The sequence below is a fragment of the Mustela erminea genome, chromosome 16, assembly GCF_009829155.1.
Source record: "Mustela erminea isolate mMusErm1 chromosome 16, mMusErm1.Pri, whole genome shotgun sequence".
Taxonomy (NCBI): Eukaryota; Metazoa; Chordata; class Mammalia; order Carnivora; family Mustelidae; genus Mustela; species Mustela erminea.
Genome location: NC_045629.1, coordinates 65446130 through 65469573, shown reverse-complemented (window position 1 = coordinate 65469573; position 23444 = coordinate 65446130). Strand labels below are relative to the sequence as shown.

The 23444-nt window shown below is 44.2% G+C and overlaps 1 protein-coding gene across 6 annotated transcripts in view; it reads left to right on the top strand.

Annotated features, from left to right (window-relative positions):
* The first annotated feature begins 11365 nt into the window (after window positions 1–11365).
* ENPP2 (ectonucleotide pyrophosphatase/phosphodiesterase 2) overlaps window positions 11366–23444 on the top strand; it is a 106903-nt gene continuing 94824 nt past the window's right edge. For 2 of the 6 annotated variants that reach the window (XM_032316068.1, XM_032316065.1), the window contains exon 1: window positions 11367–11637. In XM_032316068.1, coding sequence (XP_032171959.1) covers window positions 11389–11637 — 249 coding nt within the window. In that variant the 5' untranslated portion in view covers window positions 11367–11388. Of the gene's footprint in view, window positions 11638–23444 lie in introns of all 6 variants that reach the window. The other 4 variants (XM_032316066.1, XM_032316067.1, XM_032316069.1 and 1 more) reach the window with 4 other exon arrangements.

Genomic DNA, 23444 nt, shown 5'->3' with positions numbered 1-23444 from the left:
GATCAAAATTGGAAACATAAAATGGAAGTCCTAGAAGTATGAAAGAAAACATGGGTGGATTTTAAAATAATATTGGAGTGGAAGAGACATTTCTAAGACCTGGATGGGGCCCAGAAGCCATAAATAAAATCATGGTCAATTTGCTTATTTTCCCAATATATAAAGAGCTCTTATAAATCAGCAAGGAAAAGACCACAAACTAATAGAAAAATTGGCAAGGAAAATAAAAACCCATTCCCAGAGAAAAAAAAGCAAAAATGGTTTATGAACATACAAGCCGTTGCTCATCTTCACTCAGTGAAAGCATTATAAGTCAAAACAGGAAGTTAAGAAAGGTTAACTTACTAGAGTGGCCAAGATTTAAAAGTTTGATAACAGAGTAATGTCAAGGATATGTGGAAACAGATACAGTCATACTCCGGTGATGGGAGTATAAATAGGTACTTTTTCTACTGGGCAAGCTGAAAGTAGCTCTCAGATTTTAAAAGCCACATACCTTTTGATCCAGCAATTTTGCTTTTAGTGTCTCCCCCACACACACAGGAATATTTTCACATACTTCCAGACATATGAGGATGGATTTCAGCCTTGTTGGTAATAAGAAACCATTGGGAACAACTTAAATATCTACCAGCTGAGAATCAGTTAAACAAAAGATATGCAACAACTAAAGTATGGAATACCATACTGCTATTCAAAAAACTAGGTGAGGGGAGTCTGGCGGGCTCAGTCACCCAGGTTGAGTATCTGACTCTTGATTTTGGCCCAGGTCATGATCTCAAGGTCAACCCCAGCATTACCTTCCACACTCAGCCCAGAGTCTGCTTAAGATTTTCTCCCTTTCCTTCTGTCCCTCCCCCTTCCCTGCTTGTGCTCACTCTCTAAATACATACATACATACATACATACATACATACATACATACATACATAAAATCTTTTTAAAAATAGTGAGATGGAATTATATATGCTGAATTATAAAGATCTCCACAATACATCACAGAGCAGGAAATAAGCGCATACAATGCAGTGTGTTAAGTATTTGCTCACAGGCAAATTTTAAGAGTATTTATATGTATTTATATGAAAGGAGATAGAATAAGGAGTAGACACAGTAATGTGGGATAAGGACAGAGATTCACTTTTTATTATATCCCTCTGTACTGTTTGAATGCTTTCTAATATATGCTTGGTTTTCATAGTGAGAATAGAAAAATGATAAAAACAAAATACAATGAGATGCAAGAGAGAAAATTTCAGATCCCTTTAATGCACCTGCATTATTTATAGGATTAAGTTCAGAAGCCCCGCCTGCCATGGTAAACACTTAACCACCTAACCCAGGGAATCTTGCCCATCTCGTCTGCTGGTGTTTCTTTCCTTTGTCTCTCTTCTAGCCATAACTAACCAGTTATCACTTCTTGAGCACATCATGACCTCAGTGTCTTTATTTTCCACTTTTGTATGAAATCTCGGATTCTATCCCAGGAAATGGTACTCATCCTTTAAAGCCAAGTTCAAATGAGGCCTCATCTCTGAGGTCTGACCTGACTGTTCAGACCCCATAGGAGCTCCTTGCCCTCACGGCACTTTCCTCTGAGGGAGACTAGATTTGTTGTCATCTCACCTGCTCTGTGAGTCCCAGGAGGACTAGATGAATCTGATTCTCTACAGAACAGCGTGATCTGGTCTCCAGTTGCTGTGTGCATTGGAACCATTCCTCTGAGACTCCCGTGAGTGAGGTCTGTGTTGAAGGACAGTTTGGACTTCACATTTGCTTGGGCAGGTCGTCATACAGAAGGACGGGGCAGGAAGGCTCCAAAAACATGTTTGCAGATACACATGTATGTGTTTTACATAAATTACCTTGTTTGGTCTTGACCCTTCAAAGTCCGTCTTATTAGCCTTGTTTTGTAAATGAAGAAGGCTGAGGCTCAAAGAGGTTGGGTGAATCTCCCAATGTAAATGGTAGAGTTTGGTTTCAAATTTGGGACTTTCTGGCTGCAAAGTCTGTGCCTGTTCCTTTCTGGAATCTGTGTTCTGTGGAGGGAGGGGGATTCAGGATGAAGTAACAGTGTTCTCACTGAGAGGCTATATCCCAAAGTCTCTCTTGGTTTGTCATATGGAGGTGAGCATAGACTGGGCTGAGGGCAGAGGTGTGGAGGATAACATAAGGAGTAACATTACGGCAGATGGAGAAAGTTCAATATGGCATTTATTTGCTAATTCCTTCCCTCTGGAAGTCCCAGATTTGTGGATGTTCTCCTGACCCAGGTCCTGTCCTTCGAAAAGGCCAGCTGGAGCGATTCTGTTTTCTGGAATAACACAGGGAAGATGATGATTAATACTTGGCCAACTTCAGAGTAGGAAATGTGAAACACGTGCCTGTTCGGGGTTCCTTCACATGTTTCTAATCAACCAACCAGATTTTACTTGAATCTTTTATGGCTTCTCTGAAATTTGTAGTGAAATTGCAAGCCAAGTGTAGCCCGGGACCTATTTGCGGTTGCTATAATATCCCCTTTCCTGACTCCTTCCACCACTTAGTGAAAATTATTATTGCAGTAAAATCTCTTAGTCATACTTTCCAGGGGGTTGAAATTTCTTCGCTTGTCATATGGATAAATGTTATATTATGTTACTATAGAGCAGTACGGTTAGATAGGTCTTTGCTTGGAATTTGACAAAACACACAGTTGAAGTTAGATATTGAGAATTCTGTATGTAGGATGTATTGTAACTTCAAGAAACGTTCTGAGAACCTACCATATATGAGGTATGTGGGAAAATGGGGATACAGAGATGGTTACTACCTTGATTTTGTATAATAGTCCATCACTTAACCCAGACACATCTGACAGTGAGCTCACTATCTTCACTGACCTGAGTTTTGATGATGACACCAGCAGGAATCCAATTGCTGAAGCTCAAACCATGGGAATCATCTGTTATTCTTCTCCCTCATTTATAAGTATAATAATAGATCAAATCCAAGCAATACATTTTCTCCTAAAGATTTCTTGATTTTGCATCCTCATCTCCATTGCCATGGTCTTTTCTCTGGTTCAGGACTTCGTCTCTTGCCTTGAAGGTTCTAGTAGCTTTCTCTCTCAGCTCCCTGCCCCCAAGCTCTCATCTTCCTTATCCCTGCTTGAGCAGTTACTCAAAGCAGAAGTAGGATATGTCACTTCCCTGCTTAAAACACTTCATGAACTCACTATCACACACAGGATGAATGCCCGGATATTCAAGACTTTCCAAAGCCTTCCACTATACTGCCTTGGCTGCCAAGTGAGGGGAGGATGGGCAGACTCGTAAGTGAAGACACCATATAAAGACCATGTTTTCATTTGGAAATATCCAAAGCTCTGTAAAATGGGGAAGTTGTGGTTTTGGATGAACTAAGATGAGTTCCCAGTTTCTAGAGATCCATCCGCCATGGTAAACACTTAACAACCTAACCTAGATGACCTTGCCCAATCTCATCTCCCAGCATTTCTTTCCTTTGTCTCTCTTCTAGCCATAATTGCATTCTGTGAAGGCAGAAAAAAATAGATTTAAGACAAAGTAATGAGTTTTGGAACTCTTTTAGTCAAAATGTGATGTTTATTGGAAGCATGAATTCAAGGGTTTTTTTCATAACATACTTATGCATCCATCCATTTATTCATTCACTTCTTTGATCAACAGATAAGTATTGAACACCTAGACAAGGGAGTTACAGAATACTGTGATACAGTCTCTGCTCTCAAGAAAAGGCAGATAAATAGGCAATTATAAGACCAAAGAATGAGCGCTCTGTTGTGAAAAAACACAGGGTGTTTTGAGAACACATATTAGGAGCACCTAACGCAGTGCAAGGAAGGTCGGGGAAGGTATGTTGAAGTGGAGAGCAGAAAGAAAATATGACTTACCTCGATGAAAAGAAGAATGAAGAGAAGTTCAAGTGGGGAAAACATGGGCAAAGTCTCAGAAGCAAGACAGAGGGAAATTTCGAGATGCTAATATGGTGGAATTACAGTGCCTGAGGTTAGGATAGAAGCAAATGTGGAGATTAGATACGAATCTACAGCAGGAAGTAATAGGCCCTCCATTGGGACAGTGCCAGGGCTCCTGGCGAAGCCTATGGAACACGGACTGGGCTCCAACTCAATGAGCTCCTTAGCTATGGACAACACGTTTATCTGTAGGAAGCACTTTGACCAGATTGTTGCTAAATTGTTTTAAGGAGTTGATCTTTTATCTTCAGGACAATGGAACACCCTGCAGGGTATGCAGCAGAGGTCTTAGGTGGTTAGGTTAGAATTTTCAAACCATCTCTCTGGCTGTATCTTGGAAAGTAAGTTAGAAGACTTCAAAGTCTTCCAGGAGACTTTCTCGGTGGTCCAGCTGAGAGATGATGGTGGCCTAATTTCAGGTAGAGGCATTCACTGGAATTAGGGCCATCATGAGTCATTAAGAGAAATTCAGCAGCAGAGGTCAAGGAGTTGGTGGGAATTACAGTCTTGCTCTTTCTCACCGAAAGTCTGCCTTGCTGAAAGGCACAGAATGCTGGGCTTGTTGGACCATGATTTCAACTCAGTGAAGAAAAGGTTTTTTTATTTTTTATTTTATTTTTTTAATATTTTTATTTTATTTATTTGACAGAGACCACAAGTAGGCAGAGAGGCAGGCAGAGAGAGAGGGGGAAGCAGACTCTGCTGAGCAGAGAGCCCGATGTGGGTCTCGATCCCAGGACCTTGGGATCATGACCTGAGCCAAAAGCAGAGGCTTTAACCCACTGAGCCACCCAGGTGCCCTGAAAAGGTTTTTTTTTGTTTGTTTGTTTTTGTTTTTGTTTTTGTTTTAAACAACAACAACAACAAAATTGTTGAATTTATTTCAGTTTATAACTGATATAAAAAGCCTGCCTGTATCTAATGAATGGGATTTGGGGAGTTTGGACATATGCATACACCAGTTGAAGTAATAAATCTATCCATCACCCCAAAACAACTCTTAACAATAAAAATTCAACGAAGCAGTAGGAAGAAAAGCAGAACGAGATTGTTTGTCTCCCAAGCTGGCCCGAAATCAGTGTCCCCTACATCTTTTAATAGGAGAATAACCTCACCAGAGCCTGACAGGGACATTTATGTTTGTGACAACGTGTTCTATATTTCCTCCCACTGGAAACATTTTCACGAGGCAATTAGAGAATCTCATTCATTACCTCAAAAAGCAACTTGGGCTTTCACGGTTGTGCAATCACATCAAGTTAAATTTTTACAGGCCCTCTGTTGGCCTGGCGTGGGTGAGATGTGAGCCTGCAGGGCGGGGGTGTGAGAAGCACGGAGAGTCAGACCCTAGTGGCATTAGCTATATGGCAATTTGGGTTGGTCTGTGTTAATATCCTTAGTCACCAACTCAGGGGTGCTTTGAAGGCTAATTCTTGAGTTCAAAGAACCATTAATGAACAAAATAATCATTCATATTTTCTCTGGTTTCCTAAACACATAAAAAATCCGTTATTTTAACCAAAGGGGGAAAAACTATCATACAAGAACAAGGTGTCGGGAGAGCTGAATTCTATCTCCAGCATCGTCCCTCCTCAGGCATCAGGATGCTTGATAAGACACGGCCTTTCCCAGGCCTCATGGCCTTGTCTCAAAATTCCTTTCAGAGTGAAAATTCCATGCGCCTGTGAATGTTGGCATTTTGAAGTATCAGCACCGAGTAGGCTCGCAAAGTAATATCTTTAAAATGAAAGGAATGTCCGTTGTGTGCTTGGCCCAGGGCTATGCTTGGGGCACACAAAGATAAGTGAAAAAAATGTCCTTGGGTTGTAGTTGTTCATAGTCACTTGTCCAGGTGATAACTGGAATTAGAGAGCTGTCCACAGGCACGTACAGAGGACTCTGAGGTCACAGAGGGGGGAAGTCAAGAAAGAGACAGTTGAGTAGAATCTGAATGGAGGCTGGCCAGATGTAAAGGAAAGACCATGCAAAGCAGTGGAATCAGGGAAGGATCTACTAAGACCCTTAATGCCTCCGTGAAAGGACAGCTGCCCTTAGAGCCAGAAGGATAAGTGTCAGATCAGCTGGTAGTTAATTCGGTACAGCCTGTGTCTACTTGCTACCGATGATTGTGTCTGTCTGGTCATGAGCTTGGCCACCGAGGGTCAGCCACCAAGTGCTGATTTGAGGTGTATTGAAGAGACACCCCAGGAGGGCTTAGCAGAGGATGCCACAGGCAGGTCCATATGTAAGAACAGTAGAAGGAAAAGAAAGAACTCACTACAGAGTGTAGTCCCTCAGGTCCATGGAACCTATAACCCCTGCTTGCTAGAGGAACTGATATACATTTGGTGGGAAGAATGAGGTTATTTCTGTCAGCTTCTTATGCCAGGAATGGACCTAACCTGCCACCCAACCCCCCTCGCTATTTGTAATTCCTCTTCAGCTTCAGCTACATCTTGCCACTGTCCCCCACTCTCACCAAGCAGAATGCAGATGACCATCTGGGATTGGATATATGCATGGTGTATGAAACTTTCCTCGAAGAGTGACTTGCATTATTTTTTAAAGCACTAGAACCATCTTTCTACATTAAATTTTACTTAGAAGAACAGTATATAAACAGCTAGGGCCAAATTTCAAGAGCTACAGCAGCATAAATGTTTATGAGGCACTGATAATGTCTCAGGCGCAGTGCTATGCACTTGATCTTCATCCCCTCATTTACTCTTATAACAATACCATGATGTGTGGCTTTAAGACAGGAATTATTTTTATCATCTTTTTTAGAGATGAGGAGGCAGGGAAAGAAGAGTTATAGCTAATGCATCATAAAACTCAAGTCTGACCTAGGCCATTGGCCCTTAGTGTGGACTCTCTATTGCACAGAAGGTCCTGCCCCAATAGGGGAGCTCAGACAGGGCTGGTGAGGCACAGGTGAGCCATCCCAGGATCTGTCCCCTTTCACTTTCTTCTGTGGTAGCAGGTGTAGCTAAGCTTCTATATCTCCTTTCTCCCAGCTCAGGAACTGGGATAATTGACCAGACTGCTGTGTAGTAAGGTCTAAGAAATACTGCCTTGATTTGTCCTCTAAGATCTCTTCCAGAGTCTGTATTCTGTCATAGCAACTCAATGTGAAAGGAATGCTTGAGGTTAAAAAAGTCTTCAGAAGTGAAAGTAGATGCCAATCACACACACATACACACGCACACACACCGCAGTTATTACATGATTCCATTTATATGCAGTGTCTAGAGTAGGCAAATCTACAGAGACAGAAAGTAGAGGTTAGTGGTTACCTGGGATTGCAAAGCTGGGGAGACAATAGGGTTGGAGGTGGTAACTGTTAATGGATATGAGGTTTCATCCTGAAGTAATAAAAATATTCTAGAAGTATCAATTCTAGAATGGATTATTCTAGAGCTCTAGAACCTAGACTGTATAGATAGAGATCTATAGATTCTAGAATCTAGACTCTAGAATTCTAGAATCTAGAGATTGTTCTAGAATATTCTAGAATTCTGTAAATATCTGGAAAACCACTGAGTTGTATGATCTAAATTGAGGAATTGTGATGTTATATGATTTATAACTCAATATAGCTCTTAAAAAACAAAAATCAAAAACAAAAAATAAAAAGTAAGCCTAGGGCTTATCTCTCTAAAAATTCATCCATGTGTGATCTGTTAAGCTGTGAATTTATTCCACGGTGTCCGTGGAGAGCCATCTCTGGCTGGGGAGTCTGCTACACAGGAGTAGACACGGAGGCCCGTCACCCCCACCCCCCTTCAAGAAGAGTCCTGACACAATAGCAGGCAGAAGCAAGCCTTGTCTCACAGACATATATGCAAGGAGAGGGGAGGCTCAGAGCTCTGTTGGTGCACTGGGATGACCTGGGAGAGGGGAAGTATTGAACCCAAACCTAGACCTTACCAGGGAGACCAGCAGCAGGTAGCCAAGATGGCATCTGGGTGTTCTAGGTAGAAATTGCTGCATGCGAAAGCTTGGAGAAATGAGAGCGCAGGTGAGTATCTGGTGGTTTATGTGCCTGGATAACAGCCCATTGTGTGGGAAGACCGGGAAGAAGGAGATTGGAAGACAAGCAGGAGCTAAGTGACTCCATTCCTTCAATATTCATTCGTCCATTCATTTCTTTATTGATCAACACCTGTGTCTAAGGCAGAGGTTAGGTTATAGTGGTGTTAAAGTTGGCTCTCGGAATTGCCTGGAAACTTACAAAAACTGATAGCTGGGTCTCACCCTAGGAGTAACTGGTGTTAGGTGCTTCAATCAGAATTTTTAAAGCTGCTCAGGGAATTCTGTTTGCAGTCAGCCCTGGAAACCAAATGACTGTACAGTGGAGATGAAACAAAAACAAAAACTAAAGATCAGAGCAACAATGGTCCTGGCACTTGCGAATTCACACTAAACAGACGTTTTCTGAGAACCCACCAGGTACATTCTGGACACTGGGAATACAGCAGTGAATAAGAGCCCCAGACCCCATAGAGGTCAGACTCGTGGAAGGAACAGAAAATTGGCAAGCCAGCAAACAGAGGAGTCTCATTACAATGTGAAATAAATGATAGAAAGTAAATAAAGATTAACAGCCAACCGTGAGGGAGAGGATGGTTCATTAGCTCGCCCAGTCATTAGATCGGCCAGTCATTAGATCGGCCAGTCAAGGGTGGTCTCTTTGCGGTGACTTTCAGCTGGGTTCTAAAAGAAAAAACTGGCCTTAGAAGATTCATGAGAAGTATGTTCCAGGCAGTGGGCACGTGTGTGTGTGTGTGTGTGTGTGTGTGTTATGTTCATTGTTGTTTTCATTATAAGGAACAGGCACATATTCAAATCCCATTAGGAGAAAAAGGAGTTCATTTTATAGAAGAGACCTGAATGTGTTTATAGGTTATGGTGTTTTCTTTATCCTTTTATGCCCAGAATCAAAGGTGCTGACTGCATGTTATGGTTGTTTTGTAAATATTTACCGAATAAATGAACTAATGAAGTCAGTAGAGAAGAAACTGAAAGATAGGGTGATGGTTGATCAAAGAATGTTCCAGAGGAAATGAGAAGAGGGGGACTCCAAAGCACACAGCAGGAGGGGTGTCCCTGAGGTGGGAGTGAAGGAGCCTGGGCAGGAAACACGATTCCTAGTGCAGAGACAGGAAGTGGCGTTCCCTCCTGAGATCTACAGTGTTCCGCTGGGGGAGAGGAGGGTGTTTGCTCGAACCGAGCCAGGTGGACGTGAGCTCAGAGTTCTGAGGAGGTGGGAAGAGTGACTTTGTGTAACTGGGGAGGTGGGATGGTCAGGGACATTTGGAAAGATCACAAGCGTGGGTGTGTGCGCCCAGCCGAGGCTGCGGACCAACCACATGTAGATGGTGGTAGCCGTGGACATGACCGCATGACGACGTGCCGCGTTAGCAGATAACTGCGTTTTGGGGGCTGCTGACGGATGGGTGTGCCCGTGGTGTAGGACACGGAAATGAACACACTCCGAGTTTGGAGTGAGAGAAAGACTGAAACTGTTATTAAGGAAGTCGTGTCGAAGAGCTGAGCGGTAACAAGAGGAGGAAGCAAAGGGCAGACCTTCCTGAGTCGAAGGCCAAAGTGTGGTGGAGAGAAGGGAATGAGAGAACTGGACGGGACCGAGAGCCTTGCTTTCTCCTCGTTTCTCCACGGGAGGCACTGCACACATCCAAGTACTAGAAAATACAACAAGAGCTACTTTCTATTGAGTGTGTGTATCAGAAGAAAACGGAAGGGTTTTCCCTACCCAGTTTCATCTCATTCTCATAGCAGATACCATAACCCCCATTTTATTGATAAGAAAACTGAGGCACGGTGAGGTTGAATAGCTTGCTCCTGTTCTTGTAGCTGGGAAGAAGAAACCACATGTGTCTGATGACGCTAATGCCCCTAACTTCCAAGCTGGGTTGGTAGAGATTTTTTTCTTATTGTAGGAACACCTCTATGGCTCCTGCATCCTGATGCGAGCTGGTCACCCAGGCTGGCTGTATTTATCCATTCACCACGGCGGGATGATGTCCAGATTCCCTGGAGTGATACAGGTGCCTGGCCAGAGTCCAAACCCACACCCTCTTCTCGAGGCTCGGCCTCCCACATCCCGTGTGTCTGCCTGCAGGAATTATTTTCAGTCTCCCAAGGCACCGGGACAGCTTTTGTAGGTGTTGGTGTCTGGCTCAAGTGATGTCCTTCCGCTTCTTCTCCTCCTGGCTGACTTCTTAGAATCCTTCCAAAATGAATGTGAGTATCACCTGCTTTCCCCTTCCCTAAGCTGAAAAAAAAAAAAAAAATGAGAGCAATACCACCTGTCTCCAGGCCATCGCTATAGACCATGCCAGCATCACAGCTCTTCTCTGCACAATAAAATTGTGGGATGCTGACTCCTTGTTCAGGGCTCTGCTCACAATCCCACACCCTCATTCCCTTTCGTCATCTAGAAGGAACCAGAAAAGAGAGGGGGAACAGGCTCTGATCATCACCAGTGATGGCCTCTGGTAGCAGCCTCAGGAACCCCTGGTTTGTACCCAGACCTCAAAGTGGCCAGGCTGGTCCCTTAGCCTCCTTTTAGCAGCTGCTAAAGGGGGTCACGGGGGAACCAGACAATTAAAAAAAATGTACTCAATAAATTTGAGACATCTGTGGGTATCATGATATGGATATGATATCACAGCTATTATACTAAAGCAATTTCCAACCCTTTCGTAATTCAAAAATGAAAATAGTTGAGGCCACGACTATATAGTACATGCTACAATTATGTGTTCCAGTGTGTGTGTTTGTGCCCTAACTGACTTCCGGCTCTGGGCCACCCGCAGGGAGGTGGGTGCTTTGTGGAAGTGGCCAGGCCGCCAATTCAGAGGACGGAGATTTCACTTTCTGGTTGGGTGACTGGGGTAAAGACCTTATTTCTCTGGAGCTCCTGTTTCTCTCTGTGTGTAAAATGGCAGGCATGGGAGAGCCTCCCCGGCATTGTTTGAGGCCAGATGACAGCACGATTGTGAAAAGCGCTTTGTAAGCCGTAGCATGCTCTAAAGGAGATGGGGAAAATGGTATTATTCCGGAGACCGTTAGAGGCGCTTCTCCAGCAAACTGCCCCCCCCCCCCCAGGTTTCACCTGGAGAGGCTAATTCGGGGAACTCAGCAGCAGCACGGCAGGAAACTCGTGCAGCAAAATCCTTTTGGAAGCAGGGGAAGAATCCCACCGAACCGCAAATCAAACCTCGTGGAGACTCTCCTTGAAAGATTACGGGATGAAAAATTAACTTGGCACTGTTGGGGGCGGGAATGTGGACGGCTGCCCTGGATGCCCCCGTCTTCAGCCTCCGGACACTTTTCCTTCCCCAAAGCCATTTTAGTCAAAGGTCATGTGTGAGTCTTGTCAAAGGCCAGCTTCCAATGGAATCATTGTCCCCCGGGACAGCGGCCCCCTGACTACATCTGCATTGGAGAAATCCCAAAAGCAAACGGCCCAGTGCAAACAAGAGCAGCCCGGGGCAGCCGTCCCGGGGCAGAGCTCACAGGTCCGCCGGCCCCGCAGCAGAGGCCGCGTCCGCAGCGCGGGGGCCGGGACCAGGCGCCCAGACGCCCGCAGCATGACCCGCCGCGCCGATCGGGTACGGTAGGCGCCCCACTCTCTCTCCCCGTCCTCCATTGCTGGGGCTCCCGAGTCCAAGCCGCTGTTCCGTCCGCCCGGGGAAACCTTGCAAAGGGCCTCCAGATTTGCCGGAAAACGGTCCCTGTTGGGCTGCGTTCCCGTGCACTCAGCTGGAGCAATTTCCAGGCGCGCAAGAGGCAGAGCTTAACTCGTATCGAGTTTTCGTGGCCAGGGAATGTTTGGGTTTGTAAACACTGTGTATTTCGTTTCTGGAAAACGAGCCGGTGGAACTTGCGGAGAGGGGTCGTGGACGAGCCTCCGTTCACCCAAGTGCTCGAACCCGTGTCGGAGGGGAGCTCCCCGGGCCGCGGCCCGGCTCAGGGTGCTTTGAGCCGTGCGCTCCCGGGGCCGTGGGACGCTCCGCGTTTTGTTTATTACCTGTTGCACAAGGGCTTTGCAGGAAGGATGGGGATTTTTAAAGCCATCTGTTTCGGTAATGTTCTCTGGGATCCCACACTTGTGTCCAGAGGAAAGGGAATCATCTCGCAGCTCGAGGGAGCCCCTTCCGCAGGGCCGGGGCCCCTCCCGGGCTCCACAAAGGAAAGATTTGATTGGCGTGCGCGCAGCCGGGCAAGCCAGTCTCTGGGCCCTTTGAACTTAACTATTTGAACAGGTCTTTCAAATGGATCCGGCTAATTTGGGATAGGAGGTGAGGGAGCCTGGGGTCTCCACGGAGCAGGCGTGCTTTTGATCCGGGCTTGGCCATCTCCCAGGGCAGACAGAGCAGGTGGGCACAGCCGGTGTGCGGGCGCGAGCGCTGGGTCAAAGGGTTGCCTTTGCTGCCCTGCCACGCTCTGGTTTCATTTTAACAGGTTAAGCCCAGAACCATTTCTCCCTGATAAAGGGAATGAAAACAAAAGCCTTTCTCGCGCTCAGCAGGAGCTCAGCAGGACGGAGAGGGAAGCGGCGGTGGTGTTTGTTGGTGTCTTTATCGCCAGTGCCACAGAGGGGAGGAGGTTCTCCACTCTTCAGTCCCTTAGATGTTACTGGAACTTCTGCTCCTCGCCATCTCCATTTTGTCCTCCACCTTCCACACCAAACTTCTTGAGAGTGGGTGACACCGGCTGTCTCCACTCCCTCCCCGCCCAGTGACGGCTTTGCACCCTGTCAGCTGGCTGGCCTCTGTGATGGCTTTGAAGGGGCAAAGCTTGGGCAGGGCCACCCAAGACCTCTGTGAGCCCTAGAGCAAGTTCAGCTTTCTCTGGGCTCCTCTGCGTGGTTTTGAACCGTTGGTCGTCCTCTCCCCCACCCCCTCTCCATCTCGTGACTCTGTCCTGGATCCCCTCTGACTTTCCCAGTGAAAACTGAAGACCTCAGAAAGTCTCCCCTTCAGCAGTGCTGGTGCACCCCTAGAATTCTTCATTCTCTTCCCTTTTCCTCCCTTGGGAAATCTCATTGGTTCCCAAGGCTGCAACCATTAGGTACAAACCTATGGCTTAGTCTGATCTTTCTCCTAAGTAGCAATCTTTTATAAGGAACATCTTCACTTTGGGGCGGGGGGGTGTACTCGGTGTGTGGGGTTTCAGATCAAGGTGTTCTAAACTGAGTTTGTCTTCTCCCTCCTCCTTCTGGGCCTGTTCCTCCTCTTCCATTCGCCCCTACTCAGGGCCTGCCCAGGGTCCAAGTGGGGGCTCCCAATCTCATCCTGAGGGACCGCCTCTGTTTCATTCAACCCGATCAGTCTCCGAGTCCCTACTGTATCAAGGCTCTCTTCTACCCACATCATACAATTCACATCCGTCCCTGTGTCTCCATCTTACTGGGCCTTGTCTTAGTTGAAGTCAGTACCTCCCCGATTCCATCTGGGTCACAGTTTCCCGCTCTGGAGCCCGTCCTGCGTATCCTATCTTACCCACCACACTACGTCCAATGATCTTGCTAAAATGTAAATATCATCATCCTTTTTTGCAGTCTTCAGTAGGTTCCTCTTTTTTTCCTGTTGAGTCCGTGTGCACAGGTGTTTCCAGGCCTTGCCTTTTACCCTGCCCCACAATCTCATCTCTTATCCTTTACTTCCTGTCCACATTTTATGCACGTTGCTTGCAAATTGAGACATACTAAACTACTTAGGAAACATGACTTTCCTCCTTGCCCTTCTCTTGGGTCTGTGTCTATATTTTTCCTTGAAGAATCAGCTGAGAGCAACTTTCTCTTGGAAACTACCCAGACCATCTGCTCCCCATCCTCCAGAATGGGTGAGATGGCCCTCCCATATTCTTCCAGATCTTACTCTAGTCCTTCTGTCAGTGCATTTACCGGTCCTCTTTCACATATCTCTTTATCTGTCTGTTTCCTACCTGCCTGGGAACTCCTCAAGGGCGGGGATCAGCACTTTTTGCCTTAGTGTCCTTGGAGCCGATAACCTGGACTCGACTGGGATGCTGAGTGAATTTGTTTCAATTCTGGCGCAGTTCTTTTCATGACTATTATGTTCAGGCCTTGAATAGGATGAGAGAGATACAATCTACAAATACAGTATGGTAGAGGATGAAGAGTGAAGGTCAACTGTGATTATCAGGAAAAGGCATGGTCTTCACCTTTTTAACAAAGGAAGGGTTTAGACTTTCTAGGTATTTGAGATAATTCCTCAAGTCTCCTGGCTCACTCTCCAATCCACATCTCAACTTCTGAGTTTCTCTGATAACTCCCTGCGTCTATCCTAACCTTTTTCAAGGCCGGGAAGAGCTGCAGGAAAACCCTTTTGCAGGTTTGCTTTGGCTTTGTGAAGGCGAAGGAATCCTTTTCAGCTGGAACCTGGCATGGCAAGAGGGTCCTGAAGGCCAAGATGGGCGGGCTTCTAGGAGAGCCTTCTGTTAAGCTGCTTCCAAAGACGCAAGCTGGTATCTTCTGATACCAGTCTGCAACGCCTTGGGAGGGACCAGCAGATGAGTTAAGTGTGGCTCGAGTGTGGTAGAAGTTTGGAGAGACTAGAGAGCAGAAAATGCAGCTTTGGTTTTCCAAAGAGAGAAATATGTGCGGCTGACCCTCTAGACAGAGGTGAATGATGAATGGGTTCTATAAAGAATTACTGAAACTGCAAGTTGTTTTTGTTAGAGCTGTGGTACTTTCGAGATCTGGATGGACCCAACTCTTCTTAGCAAAAATGACAAGATGCAGCACAGGCCACTTTTCTGTAACTCTAAGAAAGTTCGTGCAAGTCCACACTCTTGGATTCCTTTGAGTTGACATGAACCTCAGGTTAAGAATCTCTAGTCAAGGGTTGAAAAAAAAAAGCATCTCTACTTAATTCATTGGACATATATTTGGGAGGGCAGGTGGTGATTAGAATACATCCAATTAAACATATTTTCTCTTTTGAGAGGATCCCAGTGTAATGTGTGGTGTTGAACCTGAGTCACAGGACCTGGGCTCACATTCCTGTGCTGGCACTCACCAGTTGTGTGACTTTCTCTCTGGATCATGGTCGTATTTTGTATTAAGGAGGGATAATAGATTTTGGAAATTTTTACTAAAATAAAGCACCTGGAATATGGCTATACCTAATGATCACCAGTCAGTTCAAAACCTTGATTTCAGGAAGGGCCCAGATCTTACCTCTTCTTCTGGATTAGAAGGAGGCATGTGAGCTAAATGACGACCTGGTTGAGTGTGTTTGTTAAAGGCTACTGGATTAACAGGTGGATGTCTTTGCTGGTATGCTCTGGGCTCTGTCCTTACCCCTCTTTTATTCAATATCACTGACATCCGTAAAGGCATAATACATTGATCACATTTGCTTAGAAAAAGGCATAAGGATTAGGAGTCCAAAAACTAATAATCAGTTATAGTCTATTTTGGCTTTTTACATTGTGGAGATGTACGCAGAAATAGATATAAAATGTATTGTGCATGAGTCCTAAAAGTCAGTTGCAAAGGATTGGGTGTATCTGTGTGAGAGGAAGAGGGGTTGGGGGAGTGAGAAGTAGGGAGAGGAAGAGGAAGAGGTGAGAATGAGAGGGGAAGAAAGGAGGGGCAGAGAGGCAGGGGGCAGGAAGTGACAGAGAGGGAAAGTTTAAGATAAAAGTCATGGCTTCGTGCAATTAAGGTTTAGGAATTTGACAACAGAATCAATAGTGAGATGTAGCCTCTAAAATGTTAGGTTTTATTTAAAAAAGTATGGAATATAGAACAAGGAGGGTGACAGTCATTCTCCTTTGTATTGTGCAGACCATATCAGAACTATTGTTTCTAGTTCTGGTTGATACATATTAATCCATTAGCATTTTTAAAGCATTTATTATGCACCAATCATTGTGCCAGATGCTGATGATAATGGTGCTAAAAAAATATAGACTTGCTTTCATGGAGTTCAGAATACAGCAAAGGTACTAGAAGAATAAGCAGCTGATTCAAATCCAGTGTGATAATAGGGGAAACTTAGGTCCCTGTGGAACCACCTAACAAGGAATATTTAGTTCAGACTTTGTGGGACCAGGGTAGACTTTTTAGAGGAAGTGATGTTTAGGGTGAGTCGGCGTTCTCAAGGTGCAAGTGATGGAGAGAAGAGATTCCAAACATAGGAGACGGTGCCTTCAGTAGGCTGAACTGAGACAGGGGGACAGAGAGATGAGGGGGTGAGAGAGAGAGATAGCGGGGTGGGAGGGGCTGGGCCATCACGTAGCGCAGCTGTACTTGATCCCTGGGAGGGATTCCTTAAGCGAATCATTAACACTGTGAGCAAGGCGCAGTCTCGATCAGTTTTAAGTTTCGGAAAGATCATTCAGGCTGCAGAATGGACAATGGGCTGGAGGGATGGTTGAGGGGGGGGTGTTGTGATACCATAAACTAGAGAGGATGATGGCCCCAACCTCATGGCAGAGAGAAGAGGACAAGAGTGGACCGATTCAGAAGCTCTCAAGGAGACATTAAGCAGAGTGACCACCTGCGGGAGTGCTGTAAGAAGGTGGCCCAGGACCTCTGCCTGCCCAAGGGAAGACTTAGAGGGGTCTGATGTCTTTCCATCTTTCACTCTCATGTGGAAGGGCGATTAGCGTTGTGCTGGTGTCTCTGAGATGGCAGAGCTGGGCCAAATGGGTGGGAGATACAGGGAGATACATTTCAGCTCCATACAAGGAGGAATTTTCTAACAGACCTCTTCCAAGGCAACGAGCATTTTTGTCACAGGTATTTGAACAAAAACAGTAGGTAACTATTCTTGTCAACTGTATTGTCAAGAGGAGGCCGGGCTGGGTGGGCACTGACATTTCTTTCCAACTCCGAGATTCCAGGGTTCTGTGTGTGAAGTTCCACTATCTCAGCCCGGCATTTAAGGGCCGGGGTGATCCGGGCCTTTGTGCGGCACCCGTAGGTCCTGGTTTCCCTGAGCAGTCCTAGTGCTGGCCTGCTGTCTCCCGGTAGCTCTTGAGAATTCCCACATTCACTGTCCAAGGGTCTTAGCTGGAACAATGAATTTTCTGACCATTCATCCTCCTGCTTTAATATTCCTGCCTAGTCCCCTGGCATCGTGTTAGAAACCCTAGAAACGAAGCATACTGAACTATTTGTTACTCTCCGAGGAGACTCGGCATTTTGCTGTGTGTTTGTTTACTTTTGCCCTTTCCTATGTCAGGAACACCCCTCCTCTGCCCAACCTCTTTACCTCATTGAGAAGATACTTTTTTCATCAAGGCTTGACCTAAATCAAATGTTGAGTCCTTCATCAACGCTTCCTTTAGCATCCTAGGCTGAATTATAGTGTTGAGTACCTAATTATTTTTATACGTACCTGGGCTCCTTCTGTTATCCTCTAAAAGTCCAGTACTGACATCTATGAAACATTCAGTAACCCTGGGGTATGAATGGTGTTAGGTCTAAGGCAAGAACCTTTCAGAAGGAAATTTTCCACTTGTTAAAAAAGTCCTATTTTCATTTTATAAGGGAAACATGCATTTTGTAGGAAAAAGCTAAATAAGGAAATTATCCAGAAGAAAAAAAAATTGTCTACAGTCTCAGTACCTGGAGATAAGCATATGAACACATGGGTAAACACCCACCTATGATTTTATGCACATTTAGTCTTAAAATCCTGCGAATCCTTCTGTAGCCTGTTTTTCACTTAATAATATACCAAGAGTATTATCCCAAGACAGTATATATTTTTCAAAAACATGATTTTTAATGGGTGCATTGTGTTCCATTCTGCTGTCTCATAACTTGTTTGACAAACTCCTCTTGGTGGACATCAGGCTATTTCTATTTTTTTGATAGCACAAATGATGTTATAATTATCCCCAAGACAGGTCCCCATGCACCCACATATCTATTCTATATGGGATGTTTATAATTTCTCTAATGACAAGATGGTTTATGACTAAAATAAGGATACTGAGTTGCTAAGAAAGTAAGAATTTTTTTAAAAAAGTTTACTTTAATTTTAAAAATTTTTTATAAAGATTTACATACTTATTTTAGAGATAGAGACAGAGAAAGCACAAGTACAGGGGGAGGGGCAGAGGGAGAAGGAGAGAGAGAATCTCCAGCAGACTCCCCACAGTGGCCCACTGACATGGGACTTGATCTCATAAAACTGAGATCCTGACCTTGAGATCATGAGCTGTGCCCATATCAAGAGTCAAGCACTCAACCGATGTAACTACCCAGGCTCCCCTGATTTTACTTTAAAAAGCTTCATTCCTATTCCATGCTATATAGATATATAATCTATAAGACATGTAAATTTACTTATTTATTTGTTTTAAAGATTTTATTTATTTATTTATTTATTTGTCAGAGAGAGAGAGCACAGGCAGGCAGAATGGCAGGTAGAGGCAGAGAGAGAAGCAGGTTCCCCGCTAAGCAACAAGCCTGATGTGGGACTCGATCCCCAGGACCCTGGGATCATGACCTGAACTGAAGGCAGCGGCTTAACCAACTGAGCCACCCTGGCATCCCAAGATTTTAAAATTTTTATGTGAGTATATATTTACTAACGTTTTAGAAAGATTTAATGAGAGCTTCTGATTTGGAGATGTGGTAACGGTTAGTAAGCTTGATGCAGAAGTGAGAGATAACCAATAAATACATTTTTTTAAAGAACTGAGTTTGAAATCTAAAAACTTCAACATCTCTGTGAGTATCAGTGTGACAAATTTTTATTTCTATGCTAAATATAAGGAAAAATGATAACAAGTATGTTACAGGATAAAGATAATTCTCTAAAACGAAGGACACTACCTAATATTTTGTTGTCTAGGGAAGGTATATGGCCATGGCTTTAGGTCCTTATTCTGAAGTAAATAATTTATCGTCTTAGACACTCAGCAAACAGGTAGGTCTCCACTGTAGAGTGAAATGTGTTCATCTGAGAAGCAGGCCTTGATTAGGAAACACTGTGAATCGGTTTGCTACTTCTTAACAAAATAAATGAAAGATGTTTTCATGGGTTGAATTGTGCCTTTCCTTTACCTCCCATGTGAAATCTTAACCCTTGAGTACCTAAGAATTTGACCTTATTTGGAGGTGAGAAATGGCTCACATGATTATGGAGGCCAAAAGTCCCAAGATCTGTTGTTTGCAAGCTGGAGAATCAGGAAAACTGGTGGTGTAATTTAGTTTAATATGGCCAATGGGAGGCTGATGGTGTAAGTCCCAGTCTAAGTCCATCAGGGGCATAGATGTATGAGGGCAGAAGAAGAAGATGGATGTCCCCGCTTAAGCAAAAAGGGCAAATGTGCCCTTCCTCCACCTTTTTATCCTATTCAGGACCTCAGTGGATTGGGTGATGCATTGGTGAGGGTGATCTTTATTCGATTCGACCCAAATGCTAATCTCTTCCAAAAACATTCTCATAGACATACCCAGAAATATTTTACCAAGTATTGGGTCATCCCTTAGCCCAATCTAATTATCACATAAGACTAACCATCACAGGGTCTTCACAGAGGTAATCAAAGTAAAGTGAGATCAACAGGTTGAATCCTAATCCAACAGGACTGGTGTCCTTACATAAAGGGGAAATTTGACACAGAGATACACATAGAGACAAGAGGAAGGGAAGAAACACAGGGAGAATATGGCCATCTATAAAGCCAAGAAGAGAGTCCTGGAACAGATCCCTCCCTCACAGCCCTTAGAAGGAACCCACCCCGCCCACACCTTGATTTTGGACTTCCAGCCTCCAGCACTGGGAGTTAATAAGTTTCCGGTACTCAAGCCATTTGGTATGTGATACTTTTGTTATGGCTTAATACAAACTTAAATTAGTACAGATTTCATGAGCGCTTAATTCCTTGGCATGGTTTCAACTAGTAACACTCATTATTATTATTTTGCTCTTCAGTCACTGTTATTTATTTATTTATTTATGAGATTCTGCTGTTATTTGCAGGAATGGTAGATGACAATGTTTTGCTTTTCTTAGTTAGCAAAGCATTTCCATATTCACAATCTTCTTTGACCCCGACCAAAGCATGAGAGATGATAATTCTTATATCTCTGTTTTAGGAATAGGAATTGGAGGTTCAGAGAGATTCAAGGTTACGCAGGTTAGATGTGGTAGAGCTGAAATTCAAACATAGAACTTTTGATACTTAATACTAAATACTTTGTTACTTTCACCTTCATGGGCATGTCAAATACCATCTTTTGTCTTAAAGTTTGAAAAGACATGGGTTGTGGCATGCTGAGTCACATTTTTCTCTCTCCCTCCCTCTTTTTTATTTCTAAATCCCCTGAGAAAGATTTTATAATCCTACTTGTTGGAAGATATCTGATGCCTAAAGGCACCTACTTCTCCCACGTCTTCATTATCAAATATTTATCAGGACTTGAGGCGCCTGTGTTTATGCGTGCAGAATATTTCTTCTCCACTCAGAAGCTTTGTTTACTGACAAACCGGGCTTTCTCAGTGCACAGTTTGATTGCTGACAAATCCAGTTGCAAAATTTGGACATGTTGGATATAATTGGGTTTTTCCATCATTAATACCGCTCAGATATTAATTCAACAGAGTGTCGTGAGGGGTGCCTCACAGTTTCCAGAAGCTGCTTGACTTTAATCAGCAGGAACAAATGCAAGATTATTGCACTTTTTCCTTGGGTGACCTAAGCTTGTTCTTGGCACCCGTGAGCGCAGAGCACTGGTTGTCTCATAGTGTTTCAGTGGCTTCTACCCAGGGGACTTATTAGTTTTGAACCTTGGGGATAATTCCATAAGAATGTAATTCTTTTTCTCCCTGAAGGAACAAAATGTTGCTTGTGTTGGGTTATTCTTGTTATGGGACAAGACCAGTGTCTTCCAAATTGTGGAATCATAGAGGTCCATAGGTAAGTTTGTCAGTTTTAGGAAAAACAAGCAAACCAAAACAGGCCACAATAACAACAGAAAACCCCAAGATTCTCTGGTTAAACTTCAATTTTAAATAATCAATGAATGCCTTTTTACTGTGAACGTGTCCTCAATATTGCAAATACTAAAAGATGATGGTCTCCAGCAGCCCTACTTATAAAGTGATGTTAGGGATAGAGTGTTGGTAATTTTTCAACATTTCAAAAAAGTCTATGAAAGTTATCCATTTACCCAAGTAAGGCTTCAGAAGTTCCTAACAATGTTAAATTTACTTGATTTTGAGGTTGGAATTTTTTTTGACCCAAGTTGAAAGCACTGGTCATCTCATGCTGAAACCATAATTATACTATCTTTTTTTTTTTTTTTTTTTTTAAAGATTTTATTTATTTATCAGAGAGAGAGAGATGGGAGAGAGCGAGCACAGGCAGACAGAATGGCAGGCAGAGGCAGAGGGAGAAGCAGGCTCCCTGCTGAGCAAGGAGCCCGATGTGGGACTCGATCCCAGGACGCGGGGATCATGACCTGAGCTGAAGGCAGCTGCTTAACCAACTGAGCCACCCAGGCGTCCCTATACTATCTTTTTTGATGAGTTGTTGTATGCTAGGGATCACGCAGAGCACATACATTATCTCGTGTAATCTTCAAAACCAGAGGCTGGCAAATTATAGCCCATAGGCCAAATCTGGCTGCTGCCTCTTTGGTAAATAAAATTTTCTTGGGACACAGCCAAACCCCTTTGTTTCTGGAGAGTCTGTGTGTGCTTTCACGCTGTAAGAGCAAGTTGGGTAGTTATGAGAAGGAGATATTATGATCTGGCCCTTTATAGACAAAGATTGCCCGCACCTGCTCAAAAGCACCCTTTGAAGGACTTACTGATATTCTCATTTTTAGAATGAGAAAAAATGAAGGCCTCTAGGGGTTCAATAATTCAGCAATGTCTCTCAGCTCTTAGGAGTGCCTTCGACGTGAAGCGATGGAGGCTTCTCACAGCTCTTCGAATTCAAACAAAGGTCTGCTGAATTCCAAAACTTCTGCTCTTTCTACAGCTGATCTGAAGGCTGATTTTAGATTGTACCTGTCTTAAGTGGGCGTAACCATGCAGAATATGAGTTATGATTTGATAACAATTAAAGGCCATCCATCTCTGAGACCAGGAAGACGGGATGGGTAGTGGTTCAAGCACTCAGGCTGTTTATGCCCCTTCATTCTCTGTACCTCTGCTTCTGCCCTCATAATTTACAGATGATAATAGTACCTATAGGTGTGATTGTTACCCAGATTCAATGAGATGATGTCTAAGAAGAAATTAGCAGAGTGCATGTAGTCCACACAACATCTGTTATTTTTAGTTCCAATGACTATTATTTCAAACTCAGGGTTAAAGAAGAGTTTGGGAAAGTTGGGAACATTTGCCATGGTTGGTGGACAGAACACCTCAACCAGGAAGCCTGCCTAGCATAGCTACCCCTGCGGGCTGGATAACAGTTAGGAAGGATGCTCTTCCAACTTCACTGGCACAGACGTCTTTGGTCTGAGCATGTTCTTGGCTGGCCATGTTTGCCTTGGGAAGGCGTGTTGTGAGATGTTACAGGATGTTCATCCCGAGTTCGCTGGATCCTAAACCCCTTATTACTATTACCCCCGATTATTTATAGTCTTACCATCCACTCCCAGTGGCTCTAAACTGACTAAAAATGTAGTCAGCCTGCCAGGGAATGACCTTCCTAAATAACACAAGACAAGCAATTTTCCTAAGAAACACCTCAATCTATAATTTGATCCTTAGGCAAAAACAAGGAAAATAAAAAAAACAAAAAACAGTTTTTACCAGTATTCTCACCCTCCAAAGCAAATTTTCTGTGTGGAATCCCTAGGAATAAAATTTGTAAGTAGGATGTATTGAGCATCTTAGAATAGCCTTGATCTGTTGAGGAGATGAGCAGATGAAGTTGTTCCCTGAGAGGGATGGGAGTCTCCGGCAGGCTTGAAAAGCCTGGAAAAGTTTTTGATGCTGTGTACAAACACTTTGGCTAGTCAATTTGAAGTAACTGAAGACACGGCTGAGGCTCCTGGAGGCCTTGTTCCAGTGAAGAGGCGTACGTGTGTGCGGACATCAGCAACATGGGTCTGGAGTTTCCCCAGCCTGTCTTGGGTGTGTGGGGACAGGGAAAAGAAAGTGGCCATATTTTCTAAGGTTGAGCCTTAGCGCTCCCCTGGGATCTAGAGAATTCTTGAGAACTCCAGGCTCGGGGACCAGGCTGGGGAAGAACAGAAGGAGAAGGCCCCAGCCAACCCTGCTGCCATTTCACAGAAAGGGACAGGGCTGGACATTGAACCTAGGTTCACGCCTGACTCTAAGAACTCTCTACTTTTCCCTAAATTATAACCAAAAGAAGAATCATACTTGCTCTCAGAATGTTTCCATTTGGCTGTGTTGGACTGCCATGAAGCAGCTTGAACTGCATGAAGGAAATCATTCAT